This window comes from Salvelinus namaycush, chromosome 30 (genome assembly GCF_016432855.1).
Source record: "Salvelinus namaycush isolate Seneca chromosome 30, SaNama_1.0, whole genome shotgun sequence".
Lineage (NCBI taxonomy): Eukaryota > Metazoa > Chordata > Actinopteri > Salmoniformes > Salmonidae > Salvelinus > Salvelinus namaycush.
The window spans coordinates 22,213,876-22,232,686 of NC_052336.1; the positions used below are offsets into that span (position 1 = coordinate 22,213,876).

Genomic DNA, 18,811 nt, shown 5'->3' on the forward strand with positions numbered 1-18,811 from the left:
TCTCAATTACCCTGGGTCGAGTATGCCCATAATACCCTTCCGTCATCTGCCACTGGGATGTCCCCCTTCCAATGCCTGTACGGTTACCAACCTCCTTTGTTTCCTTCTCAGGAAAGGGATCTCTCGGTTCCCTCTGTCCAGACCCACATTCGTCGTTGCCACCGGACCTGGCATCGGGCCAGGAAGGCTCTCCTTAGAGTGTCTGACCGGTATCAGATCCAGGCGAATCGTCGCCGTATTCCTGCCCCAGCTTATACGGTCGGAGATAAGGTTTGGTTGGCTACACGGGATCTTCCTCTACGGACTGAGTCGAGAAAGTTGTCACCGAAGTTCATTGGTCCGTTTGTAGTGGAGAGAATCATTAATCCTGTTGTGGTTCGACTCAAGTTGCCTGCAACTCTTAGAGTACATCCCACCTTTCATGTCTCCTGCCTCAAGCCGGTTCACCTCAGTCCTCTGTTGCCCCCTCCTCCTCGTCCTCCTCCTCCTCGGATGATCGGAGGTGGTCCTGTCTACACGGTGCGCCGCATCATGGACTCCAGACGGCGGGGTCGAGGGTACCAGTATTTAGTGGATTGGGAAGGATATGGTCCAGAGGAGAGGAGTTGGATTCCTCGGCGTCAGATCCTGGATGACGACCTGCTTCGTGACTTCTACCGCCTCCACCCTGGCGCTCCAGGTAGTCCGCCCGGTGGCGTTCGTCGGAGGGGGGGTACTGTCACGAATCCCGCTTCCTGAGTCTGGGTTTGCCTGTGTGTCTGTCCTGGAGTGTGTTTCAGGTGTCCTGGAACGCACCCTGTCTGGTTGCCGGGCGAATTAGCTTGTTGGGAGATTGATGTTCACCCGCACCTGTGTCCCATCAGTAATCTGCACACCTGTCCTGATCATCATCTCTCCCCTTCAAAAGCTCTGACCTGACTTCCATTCCCTGCCGGATCGTTAGCCATGAACAGTATGTTGTGCCATAGTATCAGACTCCAGTTGGATAGTATTTGTTTTGTTATTTTTGTTTACGTATTGCTTGCCTTGAACTTACCTCCGTTTGTTTTGCCTTCAGTTACTCACCCGGATCATTCACCCCATTCACGCCTGGTCGACGGAGGATTCCGCTACTCCATTGGATTCACCTATTTACTCCCATCAATTCACCACCGCTGCCCGCTACGCCACCTGGATATATCTACCCATTCACATTTACTTGTAAATAAATACTCACCTTCTTCCTACGCTCCTTGTCCTGGTCTGCTTCTGGGTTCAATTTTGAAAGAACGTGACAAGAACACCCACTGGGCACAGATAACAATTATTCGTCTATTCCACATTGGTTCAACGTAATTTCATTGAAATGACGAGGAAACATTGATACAACAAGTGTGTGCCCAGTGGGCAATATATTTGAGCGCAACAGTAATAGGCAACAATTATAGAAGTAGACGTACTTTACGCCACTGGATGAAAATTACATCCTCTATTAAACATCTTCCTTTGTTTCTGAGTGCATGAACTCAAAAACCAACAAGAGCTGCTTGAGTGTCAAGGACGAGTCTTGATCTAATGTTGTCGTTATAGATTCATTTACTTTATTATACAACTCCAAATATTCAGCTCATTAGGCTATTCACACAGACAGTGCTTGGGGAAATTACTGTCTTCTGTTCTCAGCATGACGTTAAACAGACCAACAACAACAAAAATATGTACACTATAGCCAATACTTCACTGGGCGTCTCATTTGACAAGACCCCTTTTTACCCTTTTAGTACATAAACGTCTTTAGACTCTACTTGTGTGACAATTGGTACTGTGTGAAGCCGGTGGTAGTGTGAAGACCAGACATGCAATTAGGCATGTACTGTTAAAAGGAGTGTTGCGTGAGATGGGCAACAAAATCAAAGGGTACCCTGAGGGGAATGTGACAATGACCTATAGGTTCAAGGATTTAACAGGTTTACAAACACAAATAACCAACAAAAGTGGCATAAAATTAGACTCAAGTTCAGTTATTTTATCTGATAAAATAATCATCTTGTTACAAGATACCAAGTCAGACACTGCTGAACAGGACAATCCAAACTATTTTGAACATATAGTTTTGTACAATATGTACTTTACAAACAGTCTGTCAAAAGACGAGCAACATTGTGGCACCACACAATAACCCACAGAGCAGAGAGGGTCACAAGTCATGACACAACACAGAAAATGTAGCATCTAATATAGAACAAACTGTTTTTTGTGTGCTAGTTCAGTAGTCCCTCAACACATAGTTAACACTCATTATCGCTAGTGATGGGTCATAAACATGATCAAAGCAGATTAATCATCCACACAGCTATTCACTTTCATTGGTTTCTCTCCAACACGATTGTTTCTATCATTTGACTGTCACAGAAGCTTACTCTAATCAAACATTTGATTGACATCAACTTCAGAGGTAGCACCACTGATTGAATACTCAAGACTTATCAAAGGCATGGACAGGTGTGTCCCCAACATGGATCTCTGTGGATATAGATGAGTCATTGCAGCTGTTCTGATGAAGTTAGGAATCTCAGGTTCTCCAATTGATATTCACTCTGACTGACTGTGGTCTGTATTAGACCTGAGTGAGTATAGAATAGATTTGGTTAGGGTTCCTCAGCTCTTCATTCCAAGGCTCCAGTCTCAATTGACACTCTCTGAAATACAGTATGACATGATAAACCGTGAACAGATACATTTGGTTAGGGGCCCTTCGCTACACAACCCCCACTCTAATAACAATCCATCCACCTTCAGTGAGACATCTGTGGAGGGCCACGATTGGTGGCAATGGACATCAGACCGAGGGTGGTAGCTACCAGAGAAGCTGCATGTTCCCCCTGACAGGCACAGGTGTCCAGTAGGGAGCGTGTGCGAGCGGTCAGTGTCAGAGATGACCTCACAGGCCTCCGGGGGAAGGGCTCGCCGTGAGATGAGCACATCCAGCAGGTTGTTGAGTCGTCCCTCCGTCATGCCTCGAATGATGCCTTCACGTCTCTCGCGCAGGATACGACAATAGCTCACCGCCATCGGAGTCGTAGAAACACACCGTGCAGCTGCTGACGAAGGAAGGGTGAAGTTTCAGGGATGACACAAGAACTATAATATCACATCTCTCTCAAACACTCATAAAACACAAATCATGTAAAGAGGACTTTGAGAAAAATACTGAGACAACTCCGAGAAAGAGGACAAGAGACAAGTAGTAGCTATCTGATATGAAAGACAGTAATACGTACAGTAGATTATTTCACTGAAGACTGAAATTCATAGCCCTACTAGACAAGTTACCCTCTTATTCAACACACTGGTCACAATCATAAATGTCTAGTAGCCATGTATTGCTTTTTAAAAAGAACATGTTTTTGACTCAGAGCATTTACTGGGACAACAGACAACTTATAGAGAGAAACAAAGATCCTCAAGGGAGGAAACGCATTGGATACTGATAAGACTGTGAAAGGATGGCCATGCAGGAAACCAGCAATCCCCCAAACTGCACTGCACTGTACATAAGTTTGCAGACAAAACTGGGTAATAGGTGGGATGTCTAAGCTTAAACACATTTTCTACCATGGGAGCTGGCAGTGGGCTGGTTGAGAGGGCTCTGTCTGAGTGCTTTGGAGGGGCTGGAGGAGAGTGGGGGTGGTGGGCTCTGTCTCTGGGAGACGCCTCCTGTCCCTCTGGAATGCTCAGGACCCGGTCCACTGCTGGGACATCTGGGACTGGTGGAAGACACCACAGAGCCAGTCACACAGTCTGGGGAGAGAAACGTTGCTGTTAGACTGTTCAAGAATAGATATCAATTAATTATTATTTAATAAAGAAGATAAACAACAGGGTAGTTTCACTGACAACAAACTGAGCATATTCACAAACTGCTCTAATTATCAATCAGTTTGAAGTTCTTACCCTGACAGTGCTTCCTCTGGGGTGCTTCCCCTGTATATATGGCTGTAGTGGGACTAGGGAGTGTTTCACTAGGGCAGGAAGTCTGTGGAAAGAGCAGTGTCTTGTTGCCCACATATTTAGTGTCTCCGGAACCAGCGCAGGCCTAGTAATGAGATATGTACATATTGTTTTCAATGTAAGACATCACAAGCATTAAGTACAATCAGAATATCACAAAAAAATGTGAACCAAGCTCACTTCTAGGTTGTTTATCTCAATGGGAATGTCCTTCACAGGATGTATTTTAGAATCATGTAGCGCCCTCTCCTGGTAAAGGGACAGAAAACACATACACATGTTTGCTCATGATTAGTGGCTGGTCTATTTACCGTTTTCAGCAATAACTGTTGAGAGATTAAAAGCACATGAAACATATCCTGATTTCCTCAGTCAAAACAAACCGATAGCAGATCAGGGTTGTGGAAATAGAGAATATCGGACTTCGGAGTGTAATATTAGAACTTATTAAATGAGGATGATCCGTACCTTGCTTTCCCTCATCCTGAGGGTAGCCCTTGTCATGGCATCGGGATCAAAGGTTGCTATGGCGCTCCTCAGTTCCAGTGCACAGTCTATGGACAGAGAGCCAGAGAAAGAAGAAGACATGAGAAAGATGTATGCCAAGTAAACATCACATTGACCATAATGCACCAAAAGTTCCCGTTTTTTTTTATACCCACATGGCAGTCATAGGCAAGGAAATACATGGATATGAACTAACACCAGAAAATAAACAATTGAACACAATTTAGATGAGAAGACTCAAAGACACTTATTGATTAAGTGGCAGAAGTAAGGTATGGAATTGTATCTCTCAGTCATGGCGTGTGGAACAGATAGGAGGTGGGTGCTGCAAGTGGTTCTGCCTGTCACTTGTCCTCACCAGGCAGGTAGGTAAGCAGTCAAGGACGGGGGTCTTGTAGGGAGAGATCAAAGTCCAGGCACAGCTGCTCTCTTCACCATTGTCTATCTATACTCTGATTCACCCTCACAGACAGACTTACCCTCTGCTGTTGGACGGCTGTGTGGGTTAGTGCTCCAGCAGTTGGTCATCAGCTGAGAGAGGGTATGGCAGTGGGGTACATGTTTGGGTAGCAGCTCATCCTTCAGGCCTGAACCAATCCCATCATCACCTGAAAGCAGCTGGAGCAAATCTGCTTGGGCATAAACAATGACAACGATGTGTTACAAATGACAAATGTAATAAAATATTGAGACTGTATGATATACGGCCAGGTATAATCTAGTCTCTGCTGATAGAAACAGAGTTGTGCTTTGAATAGACAGAAATAAATAGAAACACCTCCACATGGTTGTCTTCTGTTCAACGTCTCCCACAGCAGCACGCCAAAGCTAAAGAGAGAAGATGTTAATTGGGTAGCTGCATGTTCATTAGTAAAGGCATCTGTAGAAGTGGTAAACCCCTCCTTCCCCACCTGGTACATTTAATTGGTGAATATGACTGTTTGAAGTGGCAGGATCATGAAAGGTGACCTCACCTGTACATGTCTGCCTCCACAGAGGGTGTGGTGCCAGTCAGGGCCTCAGGAGACAGGTACACCAAGTCCCTGAAGCAGGGCCCTCCTCCAGCAGAGAGAGAGGAGCCAACCCTCCACTGCCTGGGCAGGCCCCAGTCACTCACCTGGAGGTAGGAACATGAACACACAGATGAACATAAATGACAACACACACAAACATAAACACCCCCACAGATTAACATAAACACCCACACACAAACCGACAAAAAACACCTGCTCTAACACAGACTCAAACCCACATACGTACACTGTAAAGCTTACACCTGTAACTGTTCACAATACACCATATCCCATGGAAAATATACCATCAATCAAAGGGAGTTCTTTCTCACATTAGTTTCACCACTCAGAGAGAAGACTTTTGTCTCTGTAGTACAGGACTGGGTCAGTTATCAGTCACTGTTCTCTACCTTGGCCCGGTACTGCTGGTCCAGGAGAACATTGGTGGGTTTCAGGGCCTGGTGGGGGAGTGGTATGCAGTGGAGGTGGCACAACCCCTCTGCCACATCTAATAGGATGCCTAGCCTGAAACTCATGGGTAGACCTGGATACAGCTGGGTCTGACAGGGATAACAAGGGTTACAATCATTCAAAAGATGCAGTATCAAATCTATTCACTTCATTATAATGGATAATAAATAAAAGGGATCTGAAAGAAAAGCACATGACAACACAAAGTTGAAATTGTGAACTGAAAATACTAAAGAATTCAACATGACCACAACACAACTTACTGTATGTAAATACAGTTTAACCACAGATAGACTAAATCATGTGCAGTGTCACGTCTACTGTCTGAACTTTCTCCTGAAACAGGAAGAGCTCTTTGTGTAAATAAGGCAGTGACAGTGCTGATGACAGATAGATTTCTTTTTGCATCAGCCAGGGGCTTTCCAGATACAGCATGTGGGTGACAAGCACAGCATTGTTCTCCATGAAGACACAGGAATTGTAAATAAAGCAATCAAAAGAAGGACATTATTTGACTAACTTTATGTGCTTCTATCGACCACCAGTTTGTCCACCAGTTTGTTGATACACTGAGTGTCCAAAAACTTTAGGAACACCTGCTCTTTCCATGAGTTAGACTGACCAGGTGAATCCAGGTGAAAGACATGATCCCTTATTGATGTCATTTGTTAAATCCACTTCAATCAGTGTAGATGAGGAAACAGGTTAAAGAAGGATTTTTAAGCCTTGATGCAATTGATACATGGATTGTGTGTGTGCCATTCAGAGGGTGAATTGGCAAGAGAAAATATTTCAGTGCCTTTGAACGGGGTATGGTAGTACGTGCCAGGCGCATCGGTTTGTGTCAAGAACTGTAACGCTGCTAGGTTTTTCATGCTCAACAGTTTCCCGTGTTCATCAAGAATGGTCCACCACCCAAAGGACATCCAGCCAACTTGACACAACTGTGAGAAGCATTGAAGTCAACATGAGCCAGCATCCCTGTGGAACATTTGTAGAGTCCATGCCCTGACAAATTGAGGCTGTTCTGAGGGCAAAGAGCGACTCAATATTAGGAAGGTGTTTTTAATGTTTGGTGTACTCTGTGTCTACTGTATGCTGCAACCAAGGGAAGTTGCAGAACCAACTTAGATTAATCAATTAGCCAACTGCCACACACTATACATGCATATTCATATTTGAGTTAGACTGAGTGCGTATATATAACACTGACCTGGTATAGTAGAGAATGTAGAGAGCCCTCTGGCATCCAGTCATACAGCAGGCCCATCAGACACCAGGCCTTGTACACACCCAGAGGAACCAAAACCCGCTCTGAATGGACTTGTCTGACCACAGCCACATCTCTCATCCACTCAGTCCACTCACTGGGGAAGAAGAGAACACACAGTAAACACACCACATAGAAACATATGCAGTAAACACATAAAAACACACAAACCCTCAAACAGACACGCACCTGCTGAAGTGGTCTTGGTTCACAAGGCTTTTGTTTACACTAAACAAGTAACCGCAATAATGTGTCAGATTTTTATTTTATTTTGGAAAGTGGTGTGTGTATGTGTGTGTGAGAGAGAGAGAGAAAGAGGGAGAGCGCAGCACCCGACCTCACCCTCCTAGAATCTGAAGTAAAATGTTAACTGTTTGCTCATGATCTGGTGCTTCTGTTCCCAACAAGGGCCTACAGCAGCACCTATAATACAAATAATGGGGTTTCAAAAAAGGTTCAATTGCCAGGACCACAAATACAAATTCCATCTAGACACCATTGACCTAGAGCACACAAAACAACACACCTACCTCGGCCTAAACATCAGCACCACAGGTAACTTCCACAAAGCGGTGAATGATCTGAGAGACAAAGTAAGGGCATTCTAAGCCATCAAAATTAACATAAAATTCAACATCCCAATTAGGATCTGGCTAAAAGAGCCTTTATATTCTACAACCACCTAAAAGGAAGTGATTCCCAAACCTTCCATAACAAAGCCATCACCTACAGAGAGATTAACCTAGAGAAGTGTCCCCTCAGCAAGCTGGTCCTGGGGCTATGATTCACAAATACACGACAGAGCCCCAGGACAGCAGCACAATTAGACCCAAACAAATCATGAGAAAACAAACAGATAATTACTTGACACATTGGAAAGAACTAACAAAAAAACGAAACAAACGGGAATGCTCTTTGGCCTTAATGATATTTGGCCTTCTCCCTGCAGGCAGTCACTGAGTCCGAGGTGGTAAAGGAGCTCCTTAAACTTGACCCTTTCTTCTTTAAGGTTGCTGACCCTATCATCGCTAAGCCTATATCGAACCTTTGTAACCTGTCTCTCCTTTATGGTGAGGTTTCCATTGCTTGGAAGCGAGCCATGGTTCGTCCTTTATTTAAAGGGGGAGATCAAGCTGATCCTAACTGTTATAGACCTATTTCTATTTTGCCCTGTTTATCAAAAGTGTTGGAAAAACTTGTCAATAATCAACTGACAGGCTTTCTTGATGTCTATAGTATTCTCTTGGGTATGCAATAAGGTTTCCGCTCAGGTTATGGATGTCTGACTGCAACCTTAAAAGTCCTCAATGATGTCGCCATTGCCCTTGATTCTAAGCAATATTGTGCTGCTATTTTTATTGACTTGGCCAAAGATTTTAATACAGTAGACCATTCCATTCTTGTGGGCCGGCTAAGGAGTATTGGTGTCTCTGAGGGGTCTTTGGGCTGGTTTGCTAACTACCTCTCTCAAAGAGTGCAGTGTATAAAGTCAGAAAATCTGCTGTCTCAGCCACTGCCTGTCACCAAGGGAGTACCCCAAGGCTCGATCCTAGGCCCCACGCTCTTCTCAATTTACATCAACAACATAGCTCAGGCAGTAGGAAGCTCTCTCATCCATTTATATGCAGATGATACAGTCTTATACTCAGCTGGCCCCTCCCCGGATTTTATGTTAAATGCTCTACAACAAAGCTTTCTTAATGTCCAACAAGCTTTCTCTACCCTTAACCTTGTTCTGAACACCTACAAAAGAAAGGTAATGTGGTAATCATTTGGTAAGAAGAATGCCCCTCCTCTCACAGGTGTCATTACTACCTCTGAGGGTTTAGAGCTTGAAGTAGTCACCTCATACAAGTACTTGGGAGTATGGCTAGACGGTGCACTGTCCTTCTCTCAGCACATATCAAAGCTGCAGGCTAAAGTTAAATCTAGACTTAGTTTCCTCTATCGTAATCGCTCCTCTTTCACCCCAGCTGCCAAACTAACCCTGATTCAAATGACCATCCTACCCATGCTAGATTACGGAGACATAATTTGTAGATCGGCAGGTAAGGGTGCTCTCGAGCGGCTAGATGTTCTTTACCATTCGGCCATCAGATTTGCCACCAATGCTCCTTGTAGGACACATCACTGCACTCTATACTCCTCTGTAAACTGGTCATCTCTGTATACCTGTCGCAAGACCCACTGGTTGATGTTTATTTATAAAACCCTCTTAGGCTTCACTCCCCCCTGTCTGAGATATCTACTGCAGCCCTCATCCTCCACATACAACACCCGTTCTGCCAGTCACATTCTGTTAAAGGTTTCTGGGTCGCTCCTCTTTTCAGTTCGCTGCAGCTAGCGACTGGAATGAGCTGCAACAATACTCAAACTGGACAGTTTTATCTCAATCCCTTCATTCAAAGACTCAATCATGGACACTCTTACTGACAGTTGTGGCTGCTTTGTGTGATGTATTGTTGTCTCTATCTTCTTGCCCTTTGTGCTGTTGTCTGTGCCCAATAATGTTTGTACCATGTTTTGTGTTGCTCTCATGTTGTTGTTATGTTGTGTTGCTACCATGCTCTGTTGTCATGTGTTGCTGCCTTGCTATGTTATTGTCTTAGGTCTCTCTTTATGTAGTGTTGTGTTGTCTCTCTTGTTGTGATGTGTGTTTTGTCCTATATTTATATTGTATTATTTTTTAAATGTTAAATCCCAGGCCCCCGTCCCCGCGGGAGGCCTTTTGCCTTTTGGTAGGCCATCATTGTAAATAAGAATTTGTTCTTAACTGACTTGCCTAGTTAAATAAAAGGTTAAATAAAATAAAATAAATCAAATGAAACAGAGAGTCTTGCTGCTGTGATGGCACACTGGTATTTCACATAATAGATATGGGAGTTTAAAATGTGATTTGTTTTCAAATTCTTTGTGGGTCTGTGTAATCTGAGAGAAATGTGTGTCTAATATGGTCATACATTTGGCAGGAGGTTAGGAAGTGCATCTCAGTTCCAGCAGAATACCTGACCACTGTGACTGACCCAAAATTAAGGAACACTTTGACTATGTACAGACTCAGTGAGCATAGCTCTTGTTATTGAGAGAGGCCGCCATAGGCAGACCTGGCTCTCGAGAGAAGATGAGGTGGAAACTGAGATGCACTTCCTAACCTCCTGCCAAATGTATGACCATATTAGACACATATTTCTCCCAGATTACACAGACCCACAAAGAATTTGAAAACAAATCACATTTTAAACTCCCATATCTATTATGTGAAATACCAGTGTGCCATCACAGCAGCAAGATTTGTAACCTGTTGCCACAAGAAAAGAGCAACCAGTGAAGCACAAACACCATTGTAAATACATACTATATTTATCTGTCTACTTATTTTCCCTTTCGTAGCCTTTCAACTAGTTGCATATTGTTGCAACACTGTACAAGGCTAGTAATACAACTTTTAAAATGGCTCTATTATTTAGAAACTTTTGAGAGTGTAATGTTACTGTTAATTTCTGATTGTTTATTTCACTTTTGTTTATTATCTACTACACTTGCTTTGACAATGTCAACATGTTTCCCATGCCTATAAAGCCATTTGACTTGTAGAGATAGATTTTGTCATTGCATTTGAGCTTGATATTTGCCATCTTTACCTTCCACCTGCAGTGCGAGACGAGAGGACCTTGATTGAAACCTGTAGCTCTGTTCTCCGGTAAGTACCCCGAAGACACCCGCCTGCGCTGGTTCGGCACAATATCACATTTAGCACGTCCTCTTGATGAACAGTTTCCACCGCCATCTGATTTTATTTTATCTTGCTTGTTGCTTTGCCATGGATTAATGTATTTGTCTTTCACTGCACTGACAAATTGAACAGCAAGCATCGAGTTGCCGCGTGTGCTATGAAGACAGTGTATGTATATCGACACGATTGGCTGCTTTGTTCACGGAAATCTCCTGGCTAGCTACAGAAGGCTATAAAATGAGGGATGAAGTCATTTTTTTGGCAATGGCGTAACAACAGATAAAGGCAGCGGCATAACTTGGCTTGAACAACTCCTGATTCAACTACCCACTGGTCAAAAACGGATTGAACCAACGTAGTTTCCACGTGATTTCAACCCGCAAAATCTACATGACAATGTTTAATCAACGTGGAAAACTGAGGGCATTTCGTCTTTTTTCACCCAACGTTTAACCTAAATGACAATGACATAGTGAATGTTTTTGTTAGTTGACAACTCAACCAAAAGTGAAAGGGCTGAAGAGGATTTCCCCATGCCTCCTGTAGAGGGCTGTTAGGGGACAGAGTTGGGAAATTAATTTTCTCAGTCTTATGTTTCTTAGAACCTGTCTAAATTAACTAATAATGGATTTATTAAAATATCAGCACATACTCCCACTGGTAACCAACAGGTGCCGGCATGCAAACAGGATGTATAAAAGGCTTATGCGGGCAAGCATTTTGTGAAAATGGAACTGTTTGAAAAGTGCTCATATAAACATTGGCCAAGTATTTTATTTTATTTTTTACAGGTAACATACAGTCAATTCTGTCGGAACAGTGTAGAAAACAGAAAAGTGGGTAGGCTATTGGACTACTTACCCTAAGCCCCCTGTTTATATAGGTATATATAGTATATTTCACTAGTGCAGGCTTCCTGACACAGATGGTATTTAAAGTCAGTTGGTTGCAGCCCTTCTGCTTGGAAGGAGGGAAAAAGTACATTATGTAAACCTTTTTTAAAATAGAATAGCATATTTTGAGTTTAATGATGTTACTGGTCTGTGTAGCCTATAGGCTGCATGTCTGTGCCATGCAAATGAAATCAATAGTTCATTATCTTGTTCATTAAACAGTCAACACACATATTTTACAGTAAGAAAATTATGGAATATAACAGAATAAAACAACTTACACTACCGGTCAAAAGTTTTAGAACACCTACTCATTCAAAGGTTTTTCTTTATTTTTACTATTTTCTACATTGTAGATTAATAGTGAAGACATCAAAACTATGAAATTACACATATGTAATCATGTAATAACCCAAAAGTGTTAAAAAAATCTATTTATTTTATATTTGAGATTCTTAAAATAGCCACCCTTTACCAGAGAAGTTAACTCCCCAGTCGCTGTGCCCACAAAGTGGTTTTCAGCCAACCAGCGGAATGTCGCAGAGTAGCCTGCGGAATACACCACATGTCAAAGCGACTAGTGCCTTCGCACACAGGGCGACAGCCCACCACAGTCTATGCGACAGCCACCGGTGACCATAGCAATGAAATAAACAAACATTGTCAACATGCGAAAAGAATAATCGCTATAACAACATAAGCATACATTAAAACGTATTTACATGCAACAGAAATTATTCACAAAAAAATCTATGACAAAACAATGATTTTTTATTGTTAAACGTGACAGTAAGCAGATTGTGCTCGCCAGCTAACTTAGCTAGCTAGCTAGAGTGGGGAAGTTAGCTGTGATGGTGTGATAACATTGACTGGTGATGATCAATGTACTGCAGTAGCCTATTAGGCCTTATAATTAGCCAACGAATGATGGGATAATATGAATGAGCTTCTTCAGCTACACATAGCCTAACTTTTCACCACGCATGCTACGTTTTCTACTGTGATTTGTCAACAATGAAAGGCACTTCTTGAAAAAATAGAGCAGAAGCCAACGGGCTGTGTTGGAGAAGATCAAAACAGCAGTGTATCATGGATAAATTGTGACTGACTGATCTACAAATAATAATGAGTTGTTATTTATGATGCAAGGTGATTTGTTGATCAGTCAGTAAGCAGTCGCTTTGATGCTCTCGAACACGGTCATGTTCTCCTCTCCACCTGGATAGAATACCACCCCCACCTAGGCTTAATTGAAAATGTATGGGCCACCGCTGTTTGTCAGCACCTTAATAGAGATAGCCAGCTTGTAGTCCTAACCTCTTGTTCTTTCAGCCATTCCTACAGTGTGTTGAAAATAAATGGGGGAAGAAAAGGGTCTGGGATAAACACAGAAAATAAGGTATGAGGTTAACACACGCTTAGGAGATCATATACGTTTTTTTTAACGAGATAATATCAATAAGTTAACATGACCTTAATGAATTATGAAGTCTTTATGTGCTTTTTGAAATAAAAAATGCTACAAAATTCACAAAATGTGACTAGCTGCTGAAGATTTTCATAGAACAAAACGTATAAGATCTCCTAAACTTGTCAACCTCACCTTATTTTCGGCGTACATCACAAAATCCTACAAAAACGGCATCAATTTCCACTTAGACTTTGTCCAATGAACCATGGCGGAGTTAGTGCCTACAAAAAGACGCCATTGCTATTTCTCTCTGGATTGGCTCATTCTCAAACCCGCGATCAGTGGCACGCGAGCTGCCGCCTAGCCAATCTCCTTCTTCTTCCATGAGGTTTAACGGTAGTTTGTATCCAATAAATGTTGCATTACCGCCACCTACTAGACTGGAGTACAACTCCCTTATACTTTGCTTGAATTTTTTTTAAAATAAAATATACAAATAGCATACCATCTAACACAACACTCACAAAAAAATTATCTAATAACCCAACACACCTCCATGCTTTGTAAGGGCTATATGACCAAGAACGAGAGTGATGGAGTGCTGCATCAGATGACATGGCCTCCACAATCACCTGACCTCAACCCAATTGAGATGGTTTGGGATGAGTTGGACTGCAGAGTGAAGGAAAAGCAACCAACAAGTGCTCAGCATATGTGGGAACTCCTTCAAGATTGTTGAAAAAGCATTCCAGGTGAAGTTGGTTCAGAGTTCATCAAGGCAAAGGGTGGCTACTGTAACGGTGTTCCTCCTCCTCTTCATACGAAAAGGAGGAGACCCGGTTTATAATCATGAATAAACATCCTCTATATTCAATACAAATAATAATATAAATAAGTACGCTATTATTGCAACCAAGTTTAAACAGGCTTCTTTACAAACCTTTCTTTGTGTCCCAAGAAACACATGTTCTTGAGTGACTTGTCTGAAAAAGATAAGTTACAAAAGGGAGATAAGAGGCAAGTAGGGACTAACATATTTAATTCACCACTAGATGGCGACCTGGATACTGAACAACAACACATACCAAATACTGTATATCTGTCTGGCATGCAAGATTAGCTTCAATCATATTTTACAAGTGCTACTGTTGACCGACTCACACACTGAGTCAGACCAGAAAGGATCAAGTGTGCAATTATGTGAACACAACATTTTCAATTTAACTGATACACCAGAATCAATCAAAATATCTAAAAGTGATAACAATAAGACCATGCTGAGATAAAGTACAGAAACACTAAACACTACAACTACACAACAGAAAGTTAACTTTACTCTAACTGTACAACTGTTTAAGGATACAAATCTACTGTACTCAGGGGCAACACCCCTGTGATGTACAGTATTGAATAAAAAGCTACTTGCTACAGTACAATTGTTAGAGTGACTATTTCTGAGATGAAGCAGACATCTTTTTCTACAAATCTTTCACATTGTTTCCTTTTGTTTCTGAAAGGGCTTTTGAAGTGGTTTGTGCTCGGAGGGTTTGAGACAGTAAAATACATCAAGGGAAGGAAATGGCGTGCTTCAAGTCAACTAAGACACACAGATGCATTCAGGCAAGCACGCACACACTTACTGGTATTGCAGAATGATGGAAACCAATCCTGATTGGCTCTGGAAGGTTGGTGATGATCTCATTCTCCACAGTGATTCCCACCACATCTTCTAGAATCCTGATGTCATTCTGGTCTGCCTTAGAACTCCCCTGTGAACACGACAACCAGAATCACAACTACACTTCATACTATACGGGTCGGTTTCCCCGGACACAGATTAAACTTCGTCTTGGACTAAGAAGCATGTTCAATGGAGAATCTTCATTGTCTAATTCTTAGCTTAAATTATGTCCGGAAAACCGGTCCTGCTATAAGGAAGCATTACCAATGGTTTGGTGTTTTAGTGTAAACTGTAATGTACAGTTTACATAGACTAGGTTAGCAGCCAAGTGAAAAACCCAATTGGCTCTTACCTGGAATAAGATACTGTTTTTGAAGTAGGTGCAGACAACCTTGACCTTTTTCTTTTCTGGAGGTTTCAGACAAGAAGGCAGGTGAACTGATGGAATCATTTGAGGAGGAACTCCTTGAGGCGCCTGCACAACACCAACACACAAGTTAGTTATAATAATCATATAACATTACGTGTTTGTGTGTCTGTGTGTGCGTTTATGGTCTTACAGGCAGAGTGATGTTGTAGCCCTGAAAGCCTTCCTTCATCTCCACCACAGAGCTCAGGGCACAGGGCAGCACCACGTTCCCCAGCACCTTGGACCTCATCACTGTCTCCTCTATCCTACAGACCAATACAGACAGTATTTACAACCCACTCTATCTCATACAGGTCATTTCTATGCATTACATACAGTGCCTTTGGAAAGTATTCAGACCCCTTGACTTTTTCCACATTATGTTACGTTACAGCCTTATTCTAAAATGGATTAAATAGTTTTTCCCCGCCCTCATGAATCTACCCAGAACACCCCACAATGACTAAGCAAAAACAGGCTTAGAAATTGTAGCTCATTTATAATAAAGAAAACCCTGAAATATCACATTTACATAAGTATTCAGACCCTTTATTCAGTACTTTGTTGAAGCACCTTTTGGCAGAGACTACAGCCTTGAGTCTTCTTGGGTATGATGCTACAAGCTTGGCACACGTGTATTTGCAGAGTTTCTCCCATTCTTTTAGTCAGAACATATTAAGAACAAATTCTTATTTTCAATGACGGCCTAGGACCAGTGGGTTAACTGCCTTGTTCAAGGGCAGAACGACAGATTTGTACCTTGTCAGCTCAGGGATTCGAACTTGCAACCTTTCGGTTACTAGTCCAACGCTCTAACCACGCAGCCGGTCTTCTCTGCAGATCCTCTCAAACTCTGTCAGGTTGAATGGGGAGTGTTGCTGCACAGCTTTTTTCAGGTCTCTCCAGAGATGTTTGATCGGGTTCAAGTCCGGGCTCTGGCTGGGCCACTCAAGGACATTCAGAGACTTGTCCCGAAGCCACTCATGCGTTGTCTTGGCTGTGTGCTTAGGGTCCTTGTAGAAATAGTCCTATAATTCCTATAATAACTACAACCTAAAACTTCTTACCTGGGAATATTGAAGACTCTTTCATATGTTCTCATGCAAGGAACTTAAACATTTAAACCAAATTGAACATGTTTCATTATTTATTTGAGGCTAAATTGATTGCATTGATGTATTATATTAAGGTAAAAGAAAAGTGTTCATTCAGTATTGTTGTAATTGTCATTATTACAAATACTTTTTTTAAAATTAAATCGACCGATTAATCGGTATCGGCTTTTTTTGGCCCTCCAATAATCGGTATCGGTGTTGAAAAATCATAATCGGTCGACCTCTAGTATGTTTGGCAGCATGAGTGAAGGATGCTTTGTTGCGAAATAGGAAGCCGATTCTAGATTTAATTTTGGATTGGAGATGTTTAATGTGAGTTTGGAAGGAGAGTTTACAGTCTAACCAGACACCTAGGTATTTGTAGTTGTTCACATATTCTAAGTCAGAACCATCCAGAGTAGTGACGCTGGATGGGCGGGCAGTGATCGGTTGAAGAGCATGCATTTAGTTTTACTTGCATTTAAGAGCAGTTGGAGGCCACGGAAGGACAGTTGTATGGCATTGAAGCTCATCTGGAGGTTAGTTAACACAGTGTCCAAAGAAGGGCCAGAGGTATACAGAATGGTGTCGTCTGAGTAGAGGTGGATCAAAGAATCACCAGCAGCAAGAGCGACATCATTGATGTATACAGAGAAGAGAGTCGGCCCGAGAATTGAACCCTGTGGCACCCCCATAGAGACTGCCAGAGGTCCAGACAACAGGCCTTCCGATTTGACATACTGAACTCTATCGGAAAAGTAGTTGGTGAACCAAGCGAGGCAATCATTTGAGAAACCAAGGCTGTTGAGTCTGCCAATAAGAATGTTGTGATTGACAGAGTCGATGAATACGGCTGCACAGTAATGTCTGTTATCGATGGCGGTTATGTGTAGCGCAAAATCTTACATGGCGTTATTAAGTCATGTACCTACGTTACATAGGTATGCACGGTACCTTTGACATCGGTTTTTAACATTGGCGTTAAACTAGACATTGATGTTGGTATTTTTAGCTAATATCGTCCGATTCCGATATGTTCACCGATATGTCGTGCATCCCTTGATGACAACCAATGATTTCTAAGTGGTTTAAATGGGCTTTCTCCATTCTGATTGTTTTATACTCAACCAAACTAGGACAAAACTGACAGTAAACTAGTCCAAATTGTCCAACTTTTCATTTATTTAGCACTGTATCAAAAATACCTTTATAGACGTTTTTTTTTTTTTTTTTTTTTAATATCTGTACGTGGATCAATACCAGTATACATTAAAAGACTATATATTGCCCAGCCTTACCACCATACTCACAAGGTCTCTACACAAAGGAAAGTAATGACTTATGACTATGAATCTTTTAAATTACCAGCCTTTCGTTTTCAGTAAAAGGATCATTCTGGGGTGAGGCTTATCAAAATCTCTCAAACTACATAGACATAAATCATGCACCTGCCCAATGTTCCCTCAAAAAAAATTAGGCCCTGAGCAAATTTCAGGTCTGCTGAGCACAAACCTGAACATTGTGAAAATTCAGTGCAACTTCTGCCGAGCATTTACTGTTAACACTGAGGATGTACCCACTTTAAGTTCGTTTTAACAGTAGACTGCTGTGGCTATTTGTTCATAACGTAGGCCTACCAAACATGCAACCATCAAAAACAATGGAGAAAAATGCATCCCATAACATTTTAACATGGAAATAGCTGTTCTATCATTCAGCCTACAGTAGCAGCAAATTATTACACAGCCCCCATGGATTTTGAGTAAGCACTGTGACAACCAACCCCGTTCTCCCCTACAGGGAAATCGAGGATTTGAATTTTTAGCCGAAATGAGATTGATTGTCGTCTGTTTCTAAAACAATATTGACATTATGTTTACTGTAATGTTCAGTAAAACATACAGTAAAACCCTATGCAAACGCAAGGGACCAGTTATTTTTTTAAATCTTCTTTCCAGGAAATAACAACGTCCATTATCTTACATGGCAGGTAGGCTGTGAATCAGGCATTTACACTAACTAGTGAAATTAGTAGTAACCGCTACATTTGTATCGGCTATTTGTCTTACCTTTTTCTTGTTTTCTGTTTATCCCTCTTGACGACCTGCCAAGATGTGTGGCTGCGGCATTCCCACTGAGCACACAGCAGAGATCAATTATCATAGTCACGTGACAGCGGCAATAAACGATCACATGAATGGATACCGTCTCTCAAATACAGTATATTGGAACACCTGTATGATTCACTATTTATTTTCCTCTAAAATAAGTTTAAAAAATATATATATACTTTGTGTTCACAGTGTATTTCTTTGATTTACAACTGCACTGGACCAAGA

The 18,811-nt window shown here is 42.0% G+C and overlaps 1 protein-coding gene across 2 annotated transcripts; it reads right to left on the bottom strand.

The window, feature by feature from the left end:
• Positions 1-1,557: 1,557 nt before the first annotated feature.
• On the bottom strand, positions 1,558-11,190 carry LOC120025388 (receptor-interacting serine/threonine-protein kinase 2-like). 2 transcript variants are annotated; one of them, XM_038969941.1, is made up of 11 exons: positions 10,893-11,190; positions 7,195-7,348; positions 5,921-6,070; positions 5,472-5,614; positions 5,276-5,325; positions 4,977-5,126; positions 4,459-4,544; positions 4,171-4,239; positions 3,934-4,075; positions 3,595-3,780; positions 1,558-3,077 (listed from the first exon to the last, which is right to left on the bottom strand). In XM_038969941.1, the coding sequence occupies exons 1-11, from the start codon at positions 11,036-11,038 to the stop codon at positions 2,665-2,667; spliced, it is 1,689 nt and encodes a 562-aa protein (XP_038825869.1). In that variant the 5' UTR covers positions 11,039-11,190; the 3' UTR covers positions 1,558-2,664. The 2 variants fall into 2 exon arrangements, with proteins under 2 accessions (XP_038825869.1, XP_038825868.1); XM_038969940.1 differs by having other exon boundaries at positions 1,558-3,080.
• Between the last annotated feature and the right edge of the window lie 7,621 nt (positions 11,191-18,811).